Here is a 21,101-nt window from a genome sequence, read left to right as displayed (position 1 = left end):
TATATCTAGCAGCAACAACAACAACAAAAAAACAAACAAAAAAACCCAGAAAAACAAAACAAAAGTTACAGAAATATACATTTTGAACAACAAAGAACTCTTTATTTTACAAAATGTATTTCACCTTTTCAGTATTGCCTTTGTAAATGTACTTCATGCTGCAACTACTTACAGTAAAAACACGATTTGCAGCAAATTAAAGGTGCTCAACCAGTTCCAACAGTTTGATTTTTTTGTAAGGTACAATATTATGTAGTTGCACATTTGATTCTCAGATGTGGTCCTTTATTTGCTTTAGTTCGTTGAAATCACAGTGAGAACTTCTCATCAACTGCCTCAGGCCACAGATTTAATGAAGATATTACAAGCACAATCATTCTTTACAGCAAAATCTTTCCTTAAAGAAGCCAAACGCTAGTGTTTCATTTATTCACTTGTTGCTGTATATGAAGGAGGAATTCATAGTATGATAAGGCAGATTCTGTTCTGTCTTCAATCATATTTTGCAGAAAACTTGATTTCAATGGACTCTCATCCCTTAAAAACAAAAATATAAGTGTTTGAGTGGAATTAACATTTGCCATGGGCTACTGTGCATGAATAAAGTTACAGGTCAAGTGGCAAGACATTTCAAAAGCTTAAGGACATATGAAAAGAGGATCTCAATTATCCTTTAGTAATGATTAATCCTAATAAACGCTCTTACCAGCATTTACTTAATTTATCTGACATTACCTAAAGATTTTTCCGTGACATTTAGTCTTTTGAAATTCTAATTGGAGACAACTCATAAGTCATATCTGTAGTCAAATCTGTCAGGCACAGCACACACTATTGTTAAGAATGCCATTAAGAAAGTTCAGTATATGATATCCAAGTATGTATTGTTAACAGGCTGCTGAAGAAGCAAAAAAGACTGGTAAAAATCACTTACTTTATTATATATAGTATAGGAAAGAAAGGTCTCTGTTCTCTCAGCCAAGAAATGAAAGTTCGTGTTCTGATGGATTCTGCCGTTTCGAGTTCTGGGAGATGTGTCTAAAAGCCAAAGGGTTTCATTAATACAAATTTTTCAGAAAAAACACTAAAAGGAACACTTCAACTAGCCCAACTCTTTAAGTATAAAGAAAACCTAGACAGATACATTTTGTGATGTATAGTTTCAGTCTTGTCTTCTTTGAAGGGGCTTGAAATAGTCAAGAGCACTTAGTCAACAGCACTTTAGCTGTCAGAATGGTGATGACTGAGCTGTGATTGATTCCTGTTTTGTTGCAGAAACGAAAGGATTTCCCACTAACCCACTGTGCTCACTATTTGCAAGCATTCTTAGTGTGCTCCCACAGGTCTGAGAAACTCATTGTCAGCCTCTTCCTACTGTGTCCTCATGAGAAAAAACTCCAAGAGGTAACAGCAATTATTTCTTTCCTTGGATCTGGATCTATACCACTAGAGGGCTAATATCTGAGTAGTGTGTTTTAATTCTCATGCAAATGCTATTATGGCAGCACTCTATGTATGACTGATGTGCAGAGCAAGCACTTACCATATTCTGTGGTATTGAGCCATAATTTGGAACTCCAAGGACTTGGCTGATAAAACCCTGCCCACAGTTCTTCCCAATCCACAGATACATCACCTGAAAGACACCATAAGGAACGACATTAATCCAACCCAAAACACACCTCAGTAGTCCTGTACATATTTTGGGTTCTCAGAAAGAACACACCAAGTAAACTTGGATACTTCTTTAACCCCCCCCCACCACACAACTTACAGAGCCAGCATCCATAAGATAAGCACCATCCCTACTCAACTTCTCCACTGACAGCTGGAGAAGGGGTGGCTGAGGTATAGTTCTGTCATTTATGTTGAGAGCTCCCTAAAAGAAGGATGAAAAACAGTGGTTCACGTCTTGATGAAAAAAACTAGAACTGAATGCTAAATAAGAGGAGGCTCTATTACACTGAATACTGGAGCTGGACCATTTTTCTGAGTTTAGCTCAAGCCATACTTAAAGTGATAATTTACTTTATTAATTAGTAATTTACTAATAAATCTTAATGTTTTATTTAGAGAGGGTGAATGTCATCAAATGTATCTTAGTTAATTAGTTATAGAACTGGAATATCTGATTTGTTATGTACCAAAGATGTGATTTCTAAAATTGTTCAGGGTTTTACATAAACATTCCCTGTTCTCAAGACTGCTTGATATTTTAAAATAAAGGAAGCTACGAAGGGACAAAAACCACATTATGATGTCTTTATGTATATGTGATTTTATAGCACAAGATAATGACACAAGGCAAAGGTAAAATAAGTCAGGAAAAAACTTTCCCCATCCATCCATCCATCCATAGCAAAGCACAGCCTCTCTCCAGAATTCATCAATCCAGTTCCAAAAAACAAATGCATAAATGCAACAAGTGGGAGAATATGAGACATTACATTCTAGCTGTGCAGCTTTAATATGGAAAACTTGGGAGATTTCTAACACATTTACTTTCACATCACACAGATCTTTAGGATCAAACAGATTATGTACCAAGGCCAAGACTCACCTCATCTGTGAGAGTATCAACTCTGTACAGACTGGGATGTGTCATGAGCATGAGGTAAACAAGGGGCTGGTTTTTCACCTGACACATGGTAAAGATGCGTTCATCCAAACGTGTGTTTGTCCCAGTTTGAAATGCTTTCTGCAAACAATCAGGCATTTAGTTTAACCATTAAAGCAAAGCAAGGTAAGTTGCAGGATAAAACAAATCGCCTCCTGCTTATTTCTAACTTAAGTTTTAAAGATGTACCCTAAGTTTTTTCTCATTGTATTTTACTTCTCCATAGTTCTCTTCAGTGTTTCACATAGAAACCATACAAGTCTCTCTCCCATTTCTGGATTTTAGAATTAACCTTGACCTGGCACCATCAGTCCTCTCTTACAGCTAAGATGAAAGCACCCTGAAATATTAACATACACCTCAAAAATGCTACTTGATTAAATTTAAAAGCATAAATATTGGAGCAGTTTACAGTTGGCTTCAATGTACAGAATCTTAGGTCTGTATTAACAAGAAAGAGATAGTACTGGCTTGTTGGGACCAAAGAAAAACTTATAAATCAAAGTAGGGCTCACTCCTCCCACCTGACTGGATCAAATGCTTATTAAGCCTTTCACATGAAAAAGCTCAATATGAACATGCTGGTTAATTCTTAACCAAGATGTGTGAATCCAAAACTTCTTTTTGAACAAAGAAACCAGTTTGTCCAACACTTAAGTGACTTCTACTATCAGTTCAGGGAAATTCAATTTAAAAATACTTACACTGAGCAAATACTGTGAAATGCTTTAAACCTGTTGCAAGAACAGCCAGCCAACTCCCTCTCTGCTGCACCCAGCTCTCTTCTAATCCACACTGAACTGCTGTGTGGATCTACATTTCCAGAGACACACAAAATTGAGATTCCTGAGAAAACACTATCAGTACCCTGACACATTCTCTTCACTAGTCAGTGTCTTTATTATTTTGCCATTCCATTGCTTTAAACATTTATACTTTTGGTTTTACTCACACTTCTAAATTCCTGCTTTTGAACTAAATCATTCTCCATCAAAGAATTGTCCTTTCAGTTCAGGCTGACCTGCTGAACAATCATCCTCTTGGCTAGCTTCCTCTCCCCTCTTACCTGTTTTAGGAGTGCCAGTATATAAAGTGGGAAGAGGCGCAGAGAGAAGGGAGCTGTGAGCCCGGGCTGCTGGATGCTCAGCACGGAGGAGCGATAAGCAGCTAAAGAATCGATCACTGCATTGACCAAGGCATCGCGAGCATCGCTCAGCGTGGCGGAAACGGAGCGGTCCACAGCTGAAAACACAGTGCAAGGCTCAGATCAGCGGTTCCTCCCTTGGCAGGAATGCAGTCACATACATTAATTCCTCTCACTTTATCATATATGCTGATGCAGCTTAAGCTTTTACTACATTCTAGGGGAAGTGCTTCAGAAAAAAGCTGGGGGCCCACGATGATGCACCAGACTAAGCCTAAGCCCAGGTGATTATACACAGCTCTACTGATCCTTCACCTAAGCCAAGCATTAAAACCAAAACTCTTAGGATTGCAGCTTCAAAAGCACTCTTAGGATGAGGGAGAATCTTTTCTTCTAATCCAGAGGATTATTGCTCAGACCTTTAAGGATACAATCCCCACATATCCAAACAAGCTCTTAGCACACTCACCCATATTGGCTAAGAGCCCTGTGATGGCCTGCACATCTGCCCCTAAGTACACTTCACTCAGGGTTGTGACAACAGGTAAGCACATAGTGTGGACACGAATTCGCCTTTCACCTGCAAGGAAAGACGACTGTAACCTCCATACTTGTTTTATGAAGCAACACTACAAATGCCACTGTTGGCTTAATCTAACCTTACCTTTGCTGGAGGTGTACAGGAGAGCTGACTGAAAAGAAACAACTTGCATATCAGTGAGACTCTCTTCCACTGACATCTGCACAGCATATCCTGCATCTGGATTTACGTTGGGCAATGACAACAAGTCGGTAGATCGTACAAAGAAGTTCCCATGGAAAGTATGAATGGAAAGACCTACAAGATAATAATGAATCAGTTTGGGTTTTATAGCTGTGAAGTACAGGCACCATATACAGAGCTGTCATCAGTGTATACGACTGTACTGGAATGTTCCCTCTCAATGAAAATACATTATCTTCAGAAAACTGACTACTCATCCAAAGAATCCACAAAACCTAGCAGAAAGTGGGAATTAGCAAGGCAAATCAATGCAGAGTAGTAGAAAGTATCTAGATTATAAAACCAGTTCCTTGTTGAAATAGTTCAGGAAAATTTCCAGTTTTGACCATTATCAACTGGAACTTGGATGCCAGAAAACACACTGCAAATACAGTCTTTAAAAAATTGTCTTATCCCTGGTACTGAATTTTACTTTTCTCATCTTAGCCTTTTTAATCATTTGAGGTCACAAAATAGCTAGAATACCACTGAAAACATTCCCAAAGAGCAGCAAACACCCACTTCCCTCTTCTCTACCCCACAAGAATCTAAGAAGGTGAATTCAGACCTTTGGTGCATCTTATCCTCATGACAGCCTCAAACCCAATTTTCCTAGTTAAATATCGCTTCAGTTCCTTTTGCAATTTCTCCACCTGGACAGGGTTGTGTTTATGATGGTAAGACTGGTAGTAGTAGACACTACCTGCAGAATACCTTGATATACAACCTGAAACAAAACCAGTATACATTGGAGAGTGCAGACGGTTGCTGCTGTAGTCATTAAAGTGTTAAATTTGCTGCAGTCATTAAAGTGTTAAATTGTTCAGACCTGCAAATCACTCAAATACAGTTACAGACCTGCCTAGAGAGACTGATGTAGCTACAACTGTATATTCTAATATGAGATAAATTTCAGGTGTGAAATAATTTTCCATTGACCTGAAATTGCTATCACTTGAAAGTTTGGTTAAATAGAAAAAAATAATTAAAATGCTAATAAAACTTGCTCTAAAGGCAATGACACTGAAGGTTATAAAGGCATAAAAAAGGAAAAAACTATTTCCACTACTTGTATCAGTAGCACAAGGATCCTGACTCACTAAGGGAGAACATGAAAATAAGTAGGTTAAATCAGGACTTAAAGATGACATTCTATTCACTGTCACTGCTCAGCAAGGACAAGTTTGGACACTAGATTAATCCAAATCAGGTACATCTACTAAATATTAATGTAGATTCTATGCATTTTCCCAAAATACAAGAGTTACATGCCTCAAAAGAGCTTTATATTACTTACCTAGAGAAGCCAAGTCAGAATATTGCCCACTAAGAAGAAATAAATCCACTGCAACCTGTTGCCCTGAGCAGTCCAAGGCCAGCTTCTTGTAAAAATCAGTCGATGGTGTCAGATGTATATCCTGTTAACACAGTGGAGTATTATTACAAAACACAAAGGAAATTCAAATTGATTCATACATTTATTGCCTGCTTTCAGGGACACAATCAATTCTCCATCATTGATTAAAAATATTTTATTTTAAAAAATCAGGTCATTAATTTGTGTTTATATTGCTTGGTTTTTCTTTTGTTTTTTTCTGCTACTTTAAAAGGAGCAAGACAAGCACAAAATTAACTGAGAAGAGGAAATTCCAGAACCACCTACATGCACAGAACAGAGTTGTTAATACTCCCAACCTTTCTGCTTTCCTAACCTTTGCTGTTGCTCTTTGGTTTGGCTCCTCTCGTGACTTTAGCGCTCCCATTCCCAGAGATGGGAGCTGTGTCTGGAAGACAGTGATTCTACCTCCAGTGGGGGATATCAGCTTAAAGGCAGCCTGTAATGCAGGCCCCAGAGCACTCTGAGTTTCCAGGGACTTGGTAAACATCTGTGGCAATGTCTTCAGCAGATCTTGAATTAGCTACAAGTGAGAAAACAGTATTAGGCCTATGAGTCTTCAAGGTTTTCTACCTTATATGGACCAAATAACTGAACACAACCAAGTATTAACACTTCTAATATTAAAGTAGCAAAGAGAAAGTCCTAGAAAAATTGAAGTACTGTCTTGTTTCACGTTGGCAAGAATTTACAGTGACATAAATAAAAGACCTCTTTTTTTTTTTTGCCTCAAACCTGGCATTTGAACAGCTGGTGTTAATGAGCATTACTTCATCAAAAAATTACCAAACATATCCCCAGTTGTGTAAACGTCACTAGTTATGTAAGAAAGTCCTTGCTTCTTACCTCTTTATTTTCATTCAAATTTACTAATAAGTTTTCTGGCATTGGTATAAATACATCTGAAAGGGAAAAAATATTTGAGTTATCTTTTAAAAATGCATCAAGCTTTCCCTGACTTTATTTGCCAATCATCATACTTATTGGAAAAAAATACACAGTATCAGTGTATTGACCCATGTAAACATAATTATGTGGATTTCTTTTTTTTCTCATAAGCATTCCTGTGGCTAGAATCCCATGTTAGAGCAGCAATCAACAAGGCTGAAGGATAATCAAGACTATTAAATAAAACCACATAGCAAATATTTCCAGTGTTCATTCTACCCTGCCCAATAATATCCAGTGAAAGGTGATTTGAAACAAAAGACAGAAGGACTAGCACTAAGCGCCAGCCACAAGAAAATCTACAGAAAGGTATCTAGTATCAGTATTTGGGATTTCAAGAGGAATCTAGAGATTTGTACAAATTAAACTAGAAGGTAGGAAAGCTGTCTTCATGTCTGAAGTCATGAGCAGCCACAGCATTGCTCAGACATCAGGGAGATGTCTTCATAAACAAACTCACACATATGGTACTTCTAAAGTCATTACTAGAGAGACTAATGCTGTGATCCAGAAACTCCCACCAGATATATATTTTTAAAGGCTGTCATAACCAGAAGTCACTAATAGGAACTGATCACAAAAATTATTTTTGCATACCTTCAATATCTGAAACTATAAGCATCTGAGGCTGAGAGAGACCTTCTTGAAGACTGTAGAAATGGATTGTGCTGTCAAACGTTATGAAGCCTATTTTTGTTCTAGTGTTCCCAGGAAGCCTGAAAATGAGACATATGGTGTTCAACAAGATGAAATTTCATTTCTGCAGGCTTTTTTTTTTTTTTAACATCCACTGCATCTCTCTGTGGTTGTTACCAAGCAGTTAGTGTAACAGCTAGACTCCAAGAGCTTCACTAAGTCATTTCAGAAAGAACAAAAACCACAACAAAAAAGGAGCTTATGGTAGAGTCACCTAGCAGGCAGGTGAAAACCTTTTAAGAGGGTAATCAGAAGTGGAAGAAAAGGAATAAATAAACTGCAAAATCCCAATTAGTGTTTATATAAGTTCAAACAGTATGCATTTTATGAGAAGTTTATTAAACGTATGACTCTTTTCAGCAAATACTTATCTAGATTTCAGCTTTTAAAAAATACACTTCAAAAGATAAACACGATGCTTATACTCTTCTGGGGATTTATGAAGCATATAGGAAAGAGTCAGACTGAAAATCAAGCCTCAAAGTTACCTTTATACTGGTGTAGCTATGATGGGAAAATTTATGCTTTTATGGCACATTTTAACACAACACTGGCCATTGTTTGCCCACACTAGAAAATTGTCTTCCACACAGAAAGGACTGGCATGTTGGTGTCTACCACAAGTTTCTTAAGACAAATGAAAACTGGAGATTTTAAGAAAAAAGTACTTACGAGTCAAGATTGTCTAACAAGGTCTGGCAGACTGTGTTCAAGTATCCTGTCTCGATTGCATTGTGAGAGACATCAAACACAAAGAGGTACACGGGTGGCTGAGGGGGACGCAGCTGAGCAAAGAAAAGATCACCTTTAATTTTCAAACAGCATTTGTTACATTAGGTTTATTCATTCTATTGCAAGTTTAAACTGCTAAAACAGCACGCAGATGGTAGCTAAAATTTCTGGATGCATTTGCCTCTTATTTGGTAATACCAGAATTCTAGTTTTCTTCCAAAGATAGCTACATATTCCAAATACAGAACAACTTTGACATCATAAATGTTTAGAAGTGAACTCTCTGAGGTCCTCCCCATGAGTTCTCAGATACACTCCTTAAGCCAACAACTGTTCTATTGAACTGGAAAGCATCTTCTGAAACAAAACTTTCTCTGACTTCCCTCTGAAAATAAAACAAAGGGAGAGAGTAAGTAAAAGTAAATAAAGCCTTACCATGTATTCAGATGGAGCCATAAACTCGATAGTAGCATTCTGGACTTCAGGTCTTTTATGAGGTTCTCCATAAACTCTTGTCACAGGATTATACAGGAATTCTTCAGGAACTATGCAGACAAGTTTATATGTTAGTATTTCACACTAGTATTGGCTGTGCTGCATTTTAAAACAAATATATCAACTCTTTTGTGGCTGTTGGGCAACACATGGAGAACTACACCAAGCAGTGGAGTTCTTACACTTGTGCAAGAGTACTGTGAGGGACTACTTGGGTTCATCATGTTTCTTTAGGGACACCACTGTCACTGGGAAACATTTCTCATGACTCCCAGCATGACTGACAACAATCCCCCTACTGATGTGGCCAACAACACTCCAGTCTCAAAGGCCAAGGTTAATTGCAACACTTAAGGTGCTGCAAGGTTAATTGGGAAAGATTAATTGCAGCACTTTCAAGCACATCTAAAACTTACCATCATTGACTCTATAGCACAAATTGCATTTCCACCTCCTCTGGTCTAGGAAGCTGACAAAAGGGTTGATGTACGTCCGGCAGGAACGGCATCTCACAATAATACTGGAAGTGACCACTGGCAATTGCTGGAAAAGAAAAGCTTCCTGTTTTAAAGCATCCTCACCCTGCAGCTGCTCATCTGTGGTAACAACACCACCCACACGGTGCTGCCTAGTGAGGCAAAGCATCCTTGTTGAAAGAAGGAGTACTTCTGCATCCTCACAGCATCACTGCAATTCCTTAGTAAGACAGGTAGGAACTGAACTCTAACATATTTGACTGTGTGGGTTCCCTTTCCAGGGCTCTAAATTCCTGAATTTTACGCTGATGATTTAAGATCAAGTCCTGCACCCAATACAGATCAAAAAGTGTGTGTGTGGGGGGGGGGGGGGGGGGGGAAGCCCACATCTTTGAAAAATCAATTAAAGTGAGAAAACCCCCCAATGTTTAAGAAAGACACTGCTCTGAATTCGCAGTGTCTTCTGGCTATTTCATGACATCCAAATCCCTTCAACTTTGTCAAGGCTTGAGTTTAGAATTAGTACTAGGTTTGAAATTAATAACTACAACTGATACATGACAACCTCGAATTTAGGTGGTGTCTTTTATTACAGTCCAAATTCTGTACTGCCTTTAAGCTTTTGGTTTTTTGAGGTTTGGGAGGCTTTGTTTTTTATTAAGAAGTGAGACCTGAAGGTTTAAATATGGTAGGGAAAAATAATTGAGAAAAATTACAGCAATCTGTATGGAATAAGGAAATGTCAGTTACTATGGTAATTCTTCTGGGCCAAGATACCTGCCCTTGTTTTATAATTCATTGCCCATTGTCTGGACTCTAGTAAAGGCATAGTTGATATTTCAGCATGTAAAGTTTTGAACATTTCTCATACCGATAAGTCTTTGAAAGGATGAAGCAGGAGCCCCAAAGGAAGTTTGGCTTTATTCAATAAGGCCTGAGTTTGAGGAATGTTAGTCAGGGTACAGCGGAACAACCTACATGGATGACAAAGGGTTATTTTCAGAGGCTTTCAAATAAATTATGATTTCAGTAATACAGTATATTTTTCTAGAGCTGTCAATGGTGAATTTCTGTTTCCAGATGAAAGATCTCTATCTCTGTCAAATCATTTTGTTTCTGTCTGAGCTTGACCCACAATACATACTTTGAGTCCTTATTTTATACAAATGCGCTTTACACAGAACTCAGTGTCTTTTAGTCACTCAAGTCAAGTCAAAGCCTAACAATATTCAAAGTTGCACCAAATCTTTATATTCTAAATGTTATTTTGGAATAAATCAGAACGAGCAATGTTTAAAAGGTGGTTTTAAAAACATAGTAACTATATAAACAATCCCACAATCATTTTCTGAGTCTTGAGCACTCAGCAGCTCCTACAAGGTGCAGATGTATGTGGCAGTTTTGCAAATCCTGTCCAGCTTGTTTGCATGAACAACGTCACAAAGGCGCTGTTATTTCCTTTATCTACCATAAAAATATTTGCAAAGCAGAAGTCCCTGGCTATTCACTGCTTGGTTGGTCTCCTCAGAGAGAATAACTGATTAACCAACTGCCAGTCTCTTGTTTGAAATTTCATTTACTCCATTGTTTTAAATGGTTACTTTTCAATACAGAGGTCACCCATGTTTCTTCAGGCACAACCTTTTTGGTGTACCTCACCTGACTGAATTAACTGCTATTTTTTATCGTCTCATCCATACTCACTGCCAGGCATAAAAGCTTTATACTGTACCTATCTATAGCTGCTGTATTAACTAATTTTTCCTCATACTTTCTACAAAGATGAATTTCCCCTCTTCAAAGTTAAACTCACTTACTGCCTTCATTGTAACAGTGAAGCCCATTTCCAATATTTTCTACTCATAAAATTAAAAAAATATTTTGTGAAATTATGTTTATAAGCAGGAATTTATATTTCTATCTATTTTCATATAGCAAATGCATAATCTTACTCAGGATTGCAGTTGAGCTTCTGGATATCTTCATGCAAGTTGGGGACAGGAGCCTTCAAAAGGGTGGTAGGAAGAATATTTCTTTCTTGAAGAAGATTCACAGGTCTTAACCCTTCCTGCTGTAGACTCAGGCCAGCCATTGGTGCAGTTAAGTGATTAGTGCCCAGGGCAGGCTAGGGTCAAATCAAATTTCACAAATTAGCACCAACTACTTGGATGAAACCCATAGTCTGTTTAAAACCACATCTATATCCCTTTCAGTTTGTTTTGCTCATGTACTAACTACCATTGTATCAGTATATTTGGAAATTGTATCAGTATATTTGGAAATGCTGGTTGTCACATGAACTTGATTTATGCATGTAACATAAGGAAAAAAGCATAAATTGCCTATAAAACTCTTGAAATACAGAGGTTCAGCTGGTTGGTCAGTTCACTTTGAAAGCTCAGGGAAAGAAAAACCAAACACTTCAACTAACAATAACAAAGCCACGGAAGAGAAAAATGTCAAAAGCAGCTGAAAGTTTCAAAAGAAACATCCTGAACAAATCTGAGGGTGGAACACTTCATAAAGAGCTGGCACACAGCTTTTCCCAACTGGTACCAAGGCACAGGCAAAAGCATTAATTCTGGGCTGTGTCTGTTCTCTTGAACAAATGGTGCCCAAACAGGGAACAAAAGAAGCAGCATCCTAGGGATGCACAACACCTACCAACCATCACTTCTCCTTATCCACACACCCTCCCCCCGCCAGAGGTAGTGCTGAGACAGAAACCAGACAACCTTTACCTGGTGGAAATGTTTTGATCCATCTGGATATTGCAAAGCAGATGCATTCATTCCTGGGGCTCCAGGTGGAGAAGTATGTTGGTAGCCTGGAGGTAAGGCAGGGTAAGAATACCCAACACTTCTATTCATCTTAAGATTTGGGGCTGCAGGAGAATGATGTGGAGTTGCTGGAAGCAGAGCAGACAGATACTGAATTGCTGAAGAACTGTATCTTACTGGAGGCATTAGTACAACAGGAGAGCTGCCTGTTTAGTTTCTAAGTCTAAAAAATACAGCTGATGTCAACTTTGCAAAGGGCTCTCACCTCCTTTACATATCAAGGCAAACACATGCTAGTTGTCAATGCTTCAAATTTCACATTTAGCTTCAAGACAGGCATTGAACCAAGGACATATGTTTGTACACAAATGCTTAAACTTCTATCTTTCCCAGACTCTTAAAAGTTCCATAATAATAATAGTAACAACCATTTTTACTCCCAAAGCCTTACCCATGAGGCCACCACCTTCAATTGCATCATAGCTGTTTTGCACCACAGACCCATCACTGGCAGCAGATCTGGCATCACCTTTAAAAAAAAACAACCACAGGAAAAATTTGCACAAGTTATGAAGTAGTTTTAATGAGGTAACTGCAAAAAATATCCTACTTGCTGGATGAATATTAAGATAAGCACAGTTTGAATCTACTTTGGTTTTGACCCAGGATGAAACTGAATTAAATATACTTTGTCCTCTTTCTCTCACACACTTCCCTTGCAGATGTGACCTCAACAAAGGACATTCATAAAACATCACTTTTTTAAGGAAAATTAAAGTCCCTACACTTCTGGTTGAATAATCTTTTATGACACCTTCCAATAAGGGATTTGCCATAGCTTCCAAGTCAACACGCAGCAAAGGGTCTGGGGATGCTCCCTCCTCAGCAGAGGAAGTCTCTTTAGGCGAGCTGTAGTTTTCCAAGTAACCCATAGCTTAGGTTTCCTTAGTAACCTTCAGCTTAACCCTGAAGAATTTTTTCCCTGATAATTCACAGAAACACCAAATTCCCTACACTTACACATTTTGTTCACTACTGCTCACCAAAGAGCAACAGCTCTGACATAGTCACATACCAGTCAAGACAGAAATTCAATCTAAGATAGCAAAAACCTTGAGACTCAGAGAGTGCTCCCAAAGGACAGTTTTTGGTAAGCCAACTATGTCTAAATATGCTAACACAACTATATATTGCTAAGGACAAGTAGGTACTCTATTTTTATTACCATTTTTAATTAAATCTCCAAAGATGACCCAAAAAAAAGGAACTTACATTACACACTGAATCTTCTTAGCAGCAGTCAACCTGCTTCATAGACTAAACATTTTTATCTCTCCAGGGCTCTGGAAATGTTTCTTTTCACGATGAAGAAAATATTTTCTAAGCAAAAGCTGTTTCTAATGCATTTAATACATTCCAAACAAAGTTAAATCTGAATATACTATTCTTGTGCTCACAGAGCTACCACACATGAAAAACTGTCAATCTGAACATGCAAGGAACCAACAGCTTTGACAGAACTGTGTTTGTAAAAATAAAGCTGCCAACTCACACATGGCCCCATCTAGTATGGGCACTAAATGCCAAACAACTGGAGTCTGTCTGATACAGAGCCCTGAGGAGTTCTTAAACAATGGCATATTTGTGCAGAGCCCACAGGAGACACTAAGTCAGGTGTCTGTCTTCAACAGCTGACACTTCACAGCCTCTAGTAACTTCCTTCAGCAAGCTAACAAATGCAAGATGTGTATTTCAGTCATTTTACACAGAGAAGAATAAGGTACAGCTACATAAATAGCAAGGTCCACATTTTCTCTCTCCTTGTAGAATGAACAATACAGGGAGTCATACATGGACTTCTGTCCTAACAGTAGTCAGGGATGCAGAGAAATGAGATCCCTATCACTTTACAACACACAAAAGGAAAAAAGCTATGCCAACTACAGCAGACATGGCCATGTAAAACAGCACTTGGAAAGAGCACTGTTAATTTCTTAAATTTTATAATGTCTGTTTACAAGAATTGTTCTTCTTTCCAGGTCCTTACCTACTGTTTCCGGATTAAATTATTAGTTGTATTAGTATCAATTTTACAATTGAGTTTCTAATAGAACAACATGCTCAACTTTAAAGGTTGCATATTACAGCAAGTTGCAGTGTTTGAATTTAACATAAAGAGCAAATTTTTTCTTACCTTCTTGGTTTACAGTTGATTTTAGCACAGACTGTGCACTAGGTGGTCCTGCTACTGCTGCTGGTGGCCTAGGGGGACCACCAACTGGTGGAGGTCCTAAAGGTGGCCTTGGAGGGTGGAGGGGAGTTAAAGGCTGAGTCACTGGTGGAGGTGCAGATCCTATAAAGAGATTAACTTTTAGGAAGAGTTTAACCCAGCTGAAAAAATCACAAAAGTTTTGTTACAAAAATGCACAGACTGAATTCTAAATGTTCTTGTTATTCAGAGGATGAACAGCATGACATGCATAAGTCCTAACATGTGGGTAGAGGTCTCAACTTCAAGTTCATTTCTTATTCTGGGTTCCTGCATTTACTGATCTCTTTCAGCTTTTTGTTGCTATTGTTGGCAAGAACTTCAAGATGTACAAAAAAATATCCCAATTCTATAACCAAGTCTGGAATGATCACCAAACAAGTTTAATTAAAGTGATCATTGTTATTAAAAAAAAAAAAAAAAAAAAAAACAAAAACCAGAGAAATGGCTCAGGAGGATTGAATGGATATAAAAATTATTTATTCGAAACACTTGCTCTCATTTTATATGCCACTTTCCAAAATTTCTCTGCATTTTCCTCACTAATTCCAAACTACTAACTGTTTATTCCAATTAAGTGCCAGAAACAGTTTAATAAATTCTGCAAGCTTAAGACATTTTGAACAGCATAAGAAAATTAGGCATGTGTATAACAAAAAAACTAGCATCAATAAAAATATCTAATGAGGCTAAAAGTGCTTAACAAGAAAAATTATTTGCTTTTACATGGAAAATATTTCTGTACGTAAGTCCTGTTTGTATGTCAGTTTGGCAAAGAGAAACTTGAGTATTAACTGTGTTTCCATAATAATCACAAGTTACACAATAGAGCTATTTTGTATTAGAAAAGCTTTTATCATTGCATATACCAGCAGTAAACCAGTAGGAGCAAAGTCTCCTACTTTTAGAGAACTTTCTGAAGACTGACAATTATCATTAGATGTGAAAATTACAAGTCTGGGGGAAGGAAGCTTTCCACTGAACTGACCTCTATTTCAATAGCACAGAATGCTTTTCAGTTTCCAGGCTGTGCTCCAGTTATTTGTATCAACCTGACAGGCTCTTCAGAAAATTACTTGAATCAAGTGGTTACTGACCATGCTCACTAAATAGAGCTAGTTTTCAATGGTGAAGTCCTGGACTGAAACATACTAATGCGTCAACAGTTACCCCAGGAAATGGTCTAGATCACAGAAACAGCATCACCCACACATAGCATCCCAAAACAACGGGACACCGTTTAGGAGTTACCTGCTCCAGCCAGCTGAAACACCCACCCTGGGCACAGAACTTTCATTTCTAACCCAAAGAAAGCATCCAGGAATTTCTGATGGGTGAATCTGCTTTAACAATCTTCCACAAGCAAAACATCACTGCAGAGTCATTATGTTAAAAGGTCATTGAAAAACATTCATTGGCAGAATATTACAAAGTTCTGATTACCTGGCTTCATGTAGCTGTTCTGCAGTGGAGGAGCCCCTGGAGAAGCAGCATATTGATAACTCCCTGCAGGATTTGTACTTCCTGGTAATGATGATGGTGGCTGAGCTGACCCTGTCCCAGGCACATGAGCCAAATGGCTTGTTTGAGCCCCGAGTGGCTGACTCACAGGAGTCTGGCTGTACTGCCAGTTTGAAAGCACCGGTGGGCTGGCTCCAGGAGGAAAGCTCCCAGCACATGATACAGCAGCTGAGTTCTGTAATGCAGGCGGCAGCACTTGTGCAGCAGGACCTGGCTGTTGTACTGGTGACCCAGAGAAAGCTGCCACTGGTGGTCTATTGAGAGTCTGGCCAGGTCCTTGGAAGTTGTTTAATTGAGAAACATTCTGAGAGCCACTATAGCTGTACTGTCCAGAAGACTGATGTGGAGGAACCTTTGCTGGCATCTGATGGGAGTACGATCCTGGAACTGCAGGGCTGTATCCCTGGCCATCTGGGGAATGCATCAGCTGATTTTGAACAGGGCCTGGAATGAAAAAAAACTACACTCTTTAGGAAGTCAGTGTTGTGTATCACTTCTGAAAATAAAAGATGTTACTGTGAATGTCTTTCCTCAGGATTTTATTAGTCTCCAAGCCATTTTTAATTTAAACCATTAGGTGTGACAGAAGTACTACTGCAAGGAACATGAATTCAGCAGTATTTTGCTATTGACACTTATATCTTTGTTTTGTTTTACAGTAACCTTGAAACCACTAAGAATTCCAGTGCCATCAATGCTCCTGGATTGAAACTCACACAGGATCCCATCCAGTCCTCAGAAACCCCCAAAAGCTCTGCCCACAGAGGAGCACAGCCCCACAGCACCGGCAGTAGCACACTCGAGCAGACCGAAAGCGGAAGATCCATTGCGTAAGAACTCCATTTCACACGACGGCTGACACCAACCCACACGTCAGCTTACCACAATGACACTGCCAGCCAAGTGCCAGCATAGGTCACCACGCTACTTCTCAAGTGACTGAGTTAATCTATGAAAGTTTCTGCAGTTTATTTTAGTATGAGAACTATTAGTACACATACAGCTCATGTGAGTGGTCAGCTGGTCACCAACACAGAATGAAGGGTAGGTTCATCATAAAATAATTCATCAGTCAGGAAAAAAAACTTGACAGGTTGATGATGCTCTTTATGCATATGTTGGTTGGTATATGAAGCAAGTTTTACTCACTTGAAGGAAAAAAATTGAAAAAAGAGGTTAATAACTCTCCAAGGTATAAACAACACGGGCAAGAACATCATCAGATTTCTGCTTTACGGAGGAACAGGCTGACAGAATCCCATGGGATTTCCAGTGCAATGAGAGCTCCATCAAGAAAGGTACTACTACAGATTGCTCATACCACTGCCCCAAAATAGACATGCTGAAGAGAGACTATCAATTTTCAAGTGAATCCTTCCGAGCCGAACACACTACATGCTGCAGGGCCACAGCCAGCTATGACTCCTTCACAACTACCAAAACACTTTCCAGTGTTGTATCATTTGGTTCAGTGACTCACACTGTGGCTCTCCTCATCCCCTAAAAACACAGCTTAGATACTAGAGATATTCCACACACATTGAAAAAAAGATGGCTGGTTCCCTAGTAGAATGTAATGGTTCAATTCTGAAAGGCCAGCAAGTTCACATTTCCAAGTTAAAGTAACTCACACATTTCTGACAATAAATTAAACTAAATACAGAATACATTGAAATTCTTAGTTAGGACAAACACTGCACTGATCATTCTAGAAAACCTTAGGCTCTGGGTCACACACAGCTGTTAATTCACCGAATATTGCATAGGTCCATATAACTACCTCAGTGCCAGTGATCTCATCCTCACTGCCTCTTTGTGCATAAAAGGTACACACCATATTATTATCCAACCATTAATTTCAACCTGCAATTTATCATTCAGTTAGGAAATCCAGTTATACCCTACTGTCCTTACAATGCTGCTCATAGATATTTGCAATTAATAATTCTCTAAAATCAAGAGTGTTTAAATAAAAAGCTCACCAAGATGAAAATGCTTACAGTTATGACTAACCTTCAAAAACGAACCTGCAGTGTATCAGATGGGTTTCCAACAATTGATTTACAAACCCTATTGGCAATTAAACTTGCTAATTTAAAAATGAGGAATTCTTATCAAACATTGTGACTGCATCCACACAAACACTGATATAGCATCATCACTATGAACTGCAGGAAAAACACAAAACAAATACAAATTGATTTGATAACTTGATTTTTCACCTTAGGGTATGACTTTATCCCAGGCAGAAATCAGAGTATTTGGATTGCTCTCTTATGCACTGTTTTCTCTGCTTGAGGACAAAACAGTGGAAGTGAGGTGATATCAAAAACTGACCTACTTGATATTTTCTATGGCACTTTATGCAAAAATATAAATGTTCCAACTTCAACTTTTATTTTTAAAGTCAGAAGCACAATGAAAAGACATCCTCATGTAATAGTTCATGTTTCCAAGACAAGTCTGCACTAAGCTGCCAAAAAAAGCTATAGAAATAGCACTAAGGGACAAAATCCCTTTACAAAGAGGTTCACGGTGCGCAAAAACTTTTCAGGCTGCTTGGTTGCAGCCAGATACCCATCCTGACCTGACCTCTTCACTGAGACCCATCAAGGAGTATCTAGGCTGTCCAGCTTTGCTGCTGGTTTTCTGCGAAGCCAGAAATAAACAAGGAATTCTGTGTGGACTGAAGAACTACTTCATCTGCACAGCAGCAAAACAGCCAACACTTGGAGACCACAGAAATGAATTAGTAATAAAAGAAAGGCCACCTATTTTATAGCAAAAGTCTCCTCTGCAACAATACAAGGCCATTTAATGTTTCTGAGGGATCAGGAATAGCACCAGAATACGTATGAAGGTCGCTTGGTGGTTTTATAAAATGGTCAAAGTACTAATGTGGACTGCCAGGATCCAAGCTGTATTTTCTGCCACACAGAATTTCACTGTCTCCTACTCCAAGCCAGTTACTCAGGACATCACTTCTGCCAGCCCCAAGTTCTCCAAGCTCCAGGGAGATGCAAAGATAAACACTCTGAAAAGTTACATCCCAACAGATGTTGTGGAATCAAGTCACTGGCAATGTCCACTTCATTTGACTCTGACGCATTGGATTCGAAACCCAAGAGCTCCTATAGCACCTCATGACATCAAAGTACCATGATAAGGTATCCACATGAGAAGAGCAAAACATTCTACAAGACTTGTTTCTCCTTCTTGCTTGCACTTCAGATCTATCAACTGGAAAGCAAATTAGACACCTGCAATTAAATGAGTACAGAATACTGGTCCTATTAAAAGACAAACAGAAATGAAGGAGAGGAAGGTTGTTGCTAAGCAACCCAAAGCTCTGTGCTAAACAATTTCCCGGGCAGCACACGGTGCTGCTGTGACAATTTACTGCTTTAGTGGACATGCAAGCTCAGGGAGTTACCTGCAAACACTTCAGCAAGCAACAAGTTGCAAGGCAGGGCTGACAGCTGTAGAACAATTTATCATCCTGCTGACGGTTTTCTTTCCTCACAGGTCACTGTAAGCACCACTCCAGCACTCAGTACCCCAAAACTGTTTTATAAAGCTCTGGTGTCAGTGTAAAGGCCAAGGATCACAGCATCCTCCCAGCATACATTTTAAACAATGCTATGAACAGTCCATGCTTGAACAATTAGAGTTATTTGAAAGGCCAGCAACCCAAACCTTATCTCTAACATACCGTAACAACTGTTTAATTTGCATAACTCTACATTTCAGTTCTTTATTTTTCATACACCTGACAGCTGAATAGCCTGAAATTCCTCTTTCTCAGCTGCCTCTCCATAACTTCCATTATGTGCTTAATCTTACACTAGGGAAATGAGCAAACATAAAGCAATGCCAGTCTGTAAATCATCCCACTCAGTTACTCCATTAGCTAACATTCCCTTTGTACAGTCTCTGCTCAGACCATAAGCTCTCCAGGACAGAGCTTCTCTCTCCATATTATATTCATACTCTTCCCACTCCCTTGACCCTAGAAGCAGCTACACAGTTAATTGCAAATTGTCGTTTTGCTGATGACTTTGAAGAAAAGCAATAAACACACTGTGCAGGAGGAGGGGGAAGAAAAATCAAAAGATCTCATTATAACTGAACTGCTTATGATGCAGCACAGCTACTGAAACACACAAGTGTATAATTAAGGCAGCAAGTGCAGAGGATGTGTATGTGAAATCAAGAGACTTCCATCAGCACAGATTTGCACACATGCAACGAAAACAGACACAGAGACAAGGCTGGCCCTGAATTTTTTATTCCTATATTAAAACGCTGGCTAGTAAGCTCAGTTTCACCTTCCAATATCTCGTTGTAAAGAAATACATTTTGAGGGGAAGAAAGTAATCAAGACTTTCCCAGTTCGCAGCACAGAGCACCAGATAATGTCGGCTTTACGGGAATGACAAGATAAGAAAGCCCCGCAGCGCCGCAGGCTGAGCTCAGCGATAACCACAGTGCCACATGTACAGCCCCGTTCCAAAGGGTCAAACCTCGGCTGTGTCACCCGTGGCACCGACAGGGACCCACCCGGGCTAAGGGACGGTCCGGGCCAGCTCGAGCCGTGCGTGCAGCACAGACACGGCCTTTCTGCAAGACGCTGTCGTTCATTCCGACAGACAGATGTACTCTGGGATACTTCTGCCATTAAAATAAATCAGATTGAAGATTTATTTTGCCTACTGAACCGCTCTGTGCTTTCCTCAGCGACACCTGGGGCAGGGCCCGCTCCGAGAGCACCTCGCCCCCACTCCCACCGGCCCAGGCCGCTCCCGGGGTCCCGGCAGGAGCCGGCTCCGCTGCCGCTCCGGTCTTGCTCTCCGCCCCAGCTCAGCTGCGCTTCGCCCCGGGCCGCGGGTGCCCGGGCTGCACGGAGGGCACCGCCGAGCTCAGCCGGGTGTGACCCAGCGACCCGGGCAGCGAACGGGCCGTCTCCGGAACCCCCTCCCCGCGCTCTGCCCGCGGGCACCAGCCCCGGCCCCCGCTGCCCCGGGGCGAAGGGCGGCCTGGGCCCGGGGAAAGCGCCCTGGGGCGGGAGCCGTCCCCGCCAGGCCCTATCCCGCGCCGAGCCCCGCGAGCCTGCCCCGCACTTACCGTTGCTGTAGGGCTGCTGGCCGGCGGGGGCCCCGGCGGGCTGGGCCATGGCTCGGCCGGGTGCGCTCGGTGCCGCCCGTGTGGCGGCGCCGGCCCGGGCGGGGGGGACGGACCCACCGGAACTGCCGGGCGGCGCGCGC

The 21,101-nt window shown here is 40.1% G+C and overlaps 1 protein-coding gene across 1 annotated transcript; it reads right to left on the bottom strand.

Annotated features, from left to right (window-relative positions):
• Positions 1–76: 76 nt before the first annotated feature.
• SEC24A (SEC24 homolog A, COPII coat complex component) lies at positions 77–21,092 on the bottom strand. Its single transcript, XM_084215994.1, has 23 exons — positions 20,962–21,092; positions 15,760–16,281; positions 14,242–14,400; positions 12,499–12,576; positions 12,009–12,175; positions 11,220–11,392; positions 10,139–10,241; positions 9,208–9,334; positions 8,732–8,841; positions 8,237–8,349; positions 7,466–7,584; positions 6,767–6,822; positions 6,237–6,443; positions 5,822–5,942; positions 5,093–5,251; positions 4,426–4,599; positions 4,231–4,341; positions 3,684–3,859; positions 2,561–2,698; positions 1,775–1,879; positions 1,544–1,636; positions 935–1,038; positions 77–537 (listed from the first exon to the last, which is right to left on the bottom strand). Exons 1-23 carry the CDS (start codon positions 21,008–21,010, stop codon positions 423–425), a joined length of 3,279 nt encoding a protein of 1,092 aa, XP_084072120.1. The 5' UTR covers positions 21,011–21,092; the 3' UTR covers positions 77–422.
• Between the last annotated feature and the right edge of the window lie 9 nt (positions 21,093–21,101).

The sequence above is a fragment of the Fringilla coelebs genome, assembly GCF_963513975.1.
Source record: "Fringilla coelebs genome assembly, chromosome: 15".
Taxonomy (NCBI): Eukaryota; Metazoa; Chordata; class Aves; order Passeriformes; family Fringillidae; genus Fringilla; species Fringilla coelebs.
Note: the sequence above shows the minus strand (reverse complement) of the source record. Positions and strands in the feature narration are given on the sequence as shown.

Bases quoted from the DNA above. Each gene is read 5' to 3' on its own strand.
- SEC24A (XM_084215994.1), bottom strand. From the start codon at position 21,010: ATGGCCCAGCCCGCCGGGGCCCCCGCCGGCCAGCAGCCCTACAGCAAC. The intron at 10,242-11,219 runs GTAAGATTATGC...TCATCCATGTAG, and splicing joins AAGCTCAACTGCAATCCTGA to GTTGTTCCGCTGTACCCTGA. The intron at 9,335-10,138 runs GTATGAGAAATG...TTTCTTTTCCAG, and splicing joins ATCCTTTCAAAGACTTATCG to CAATTGCCAGTGGTCACTTC.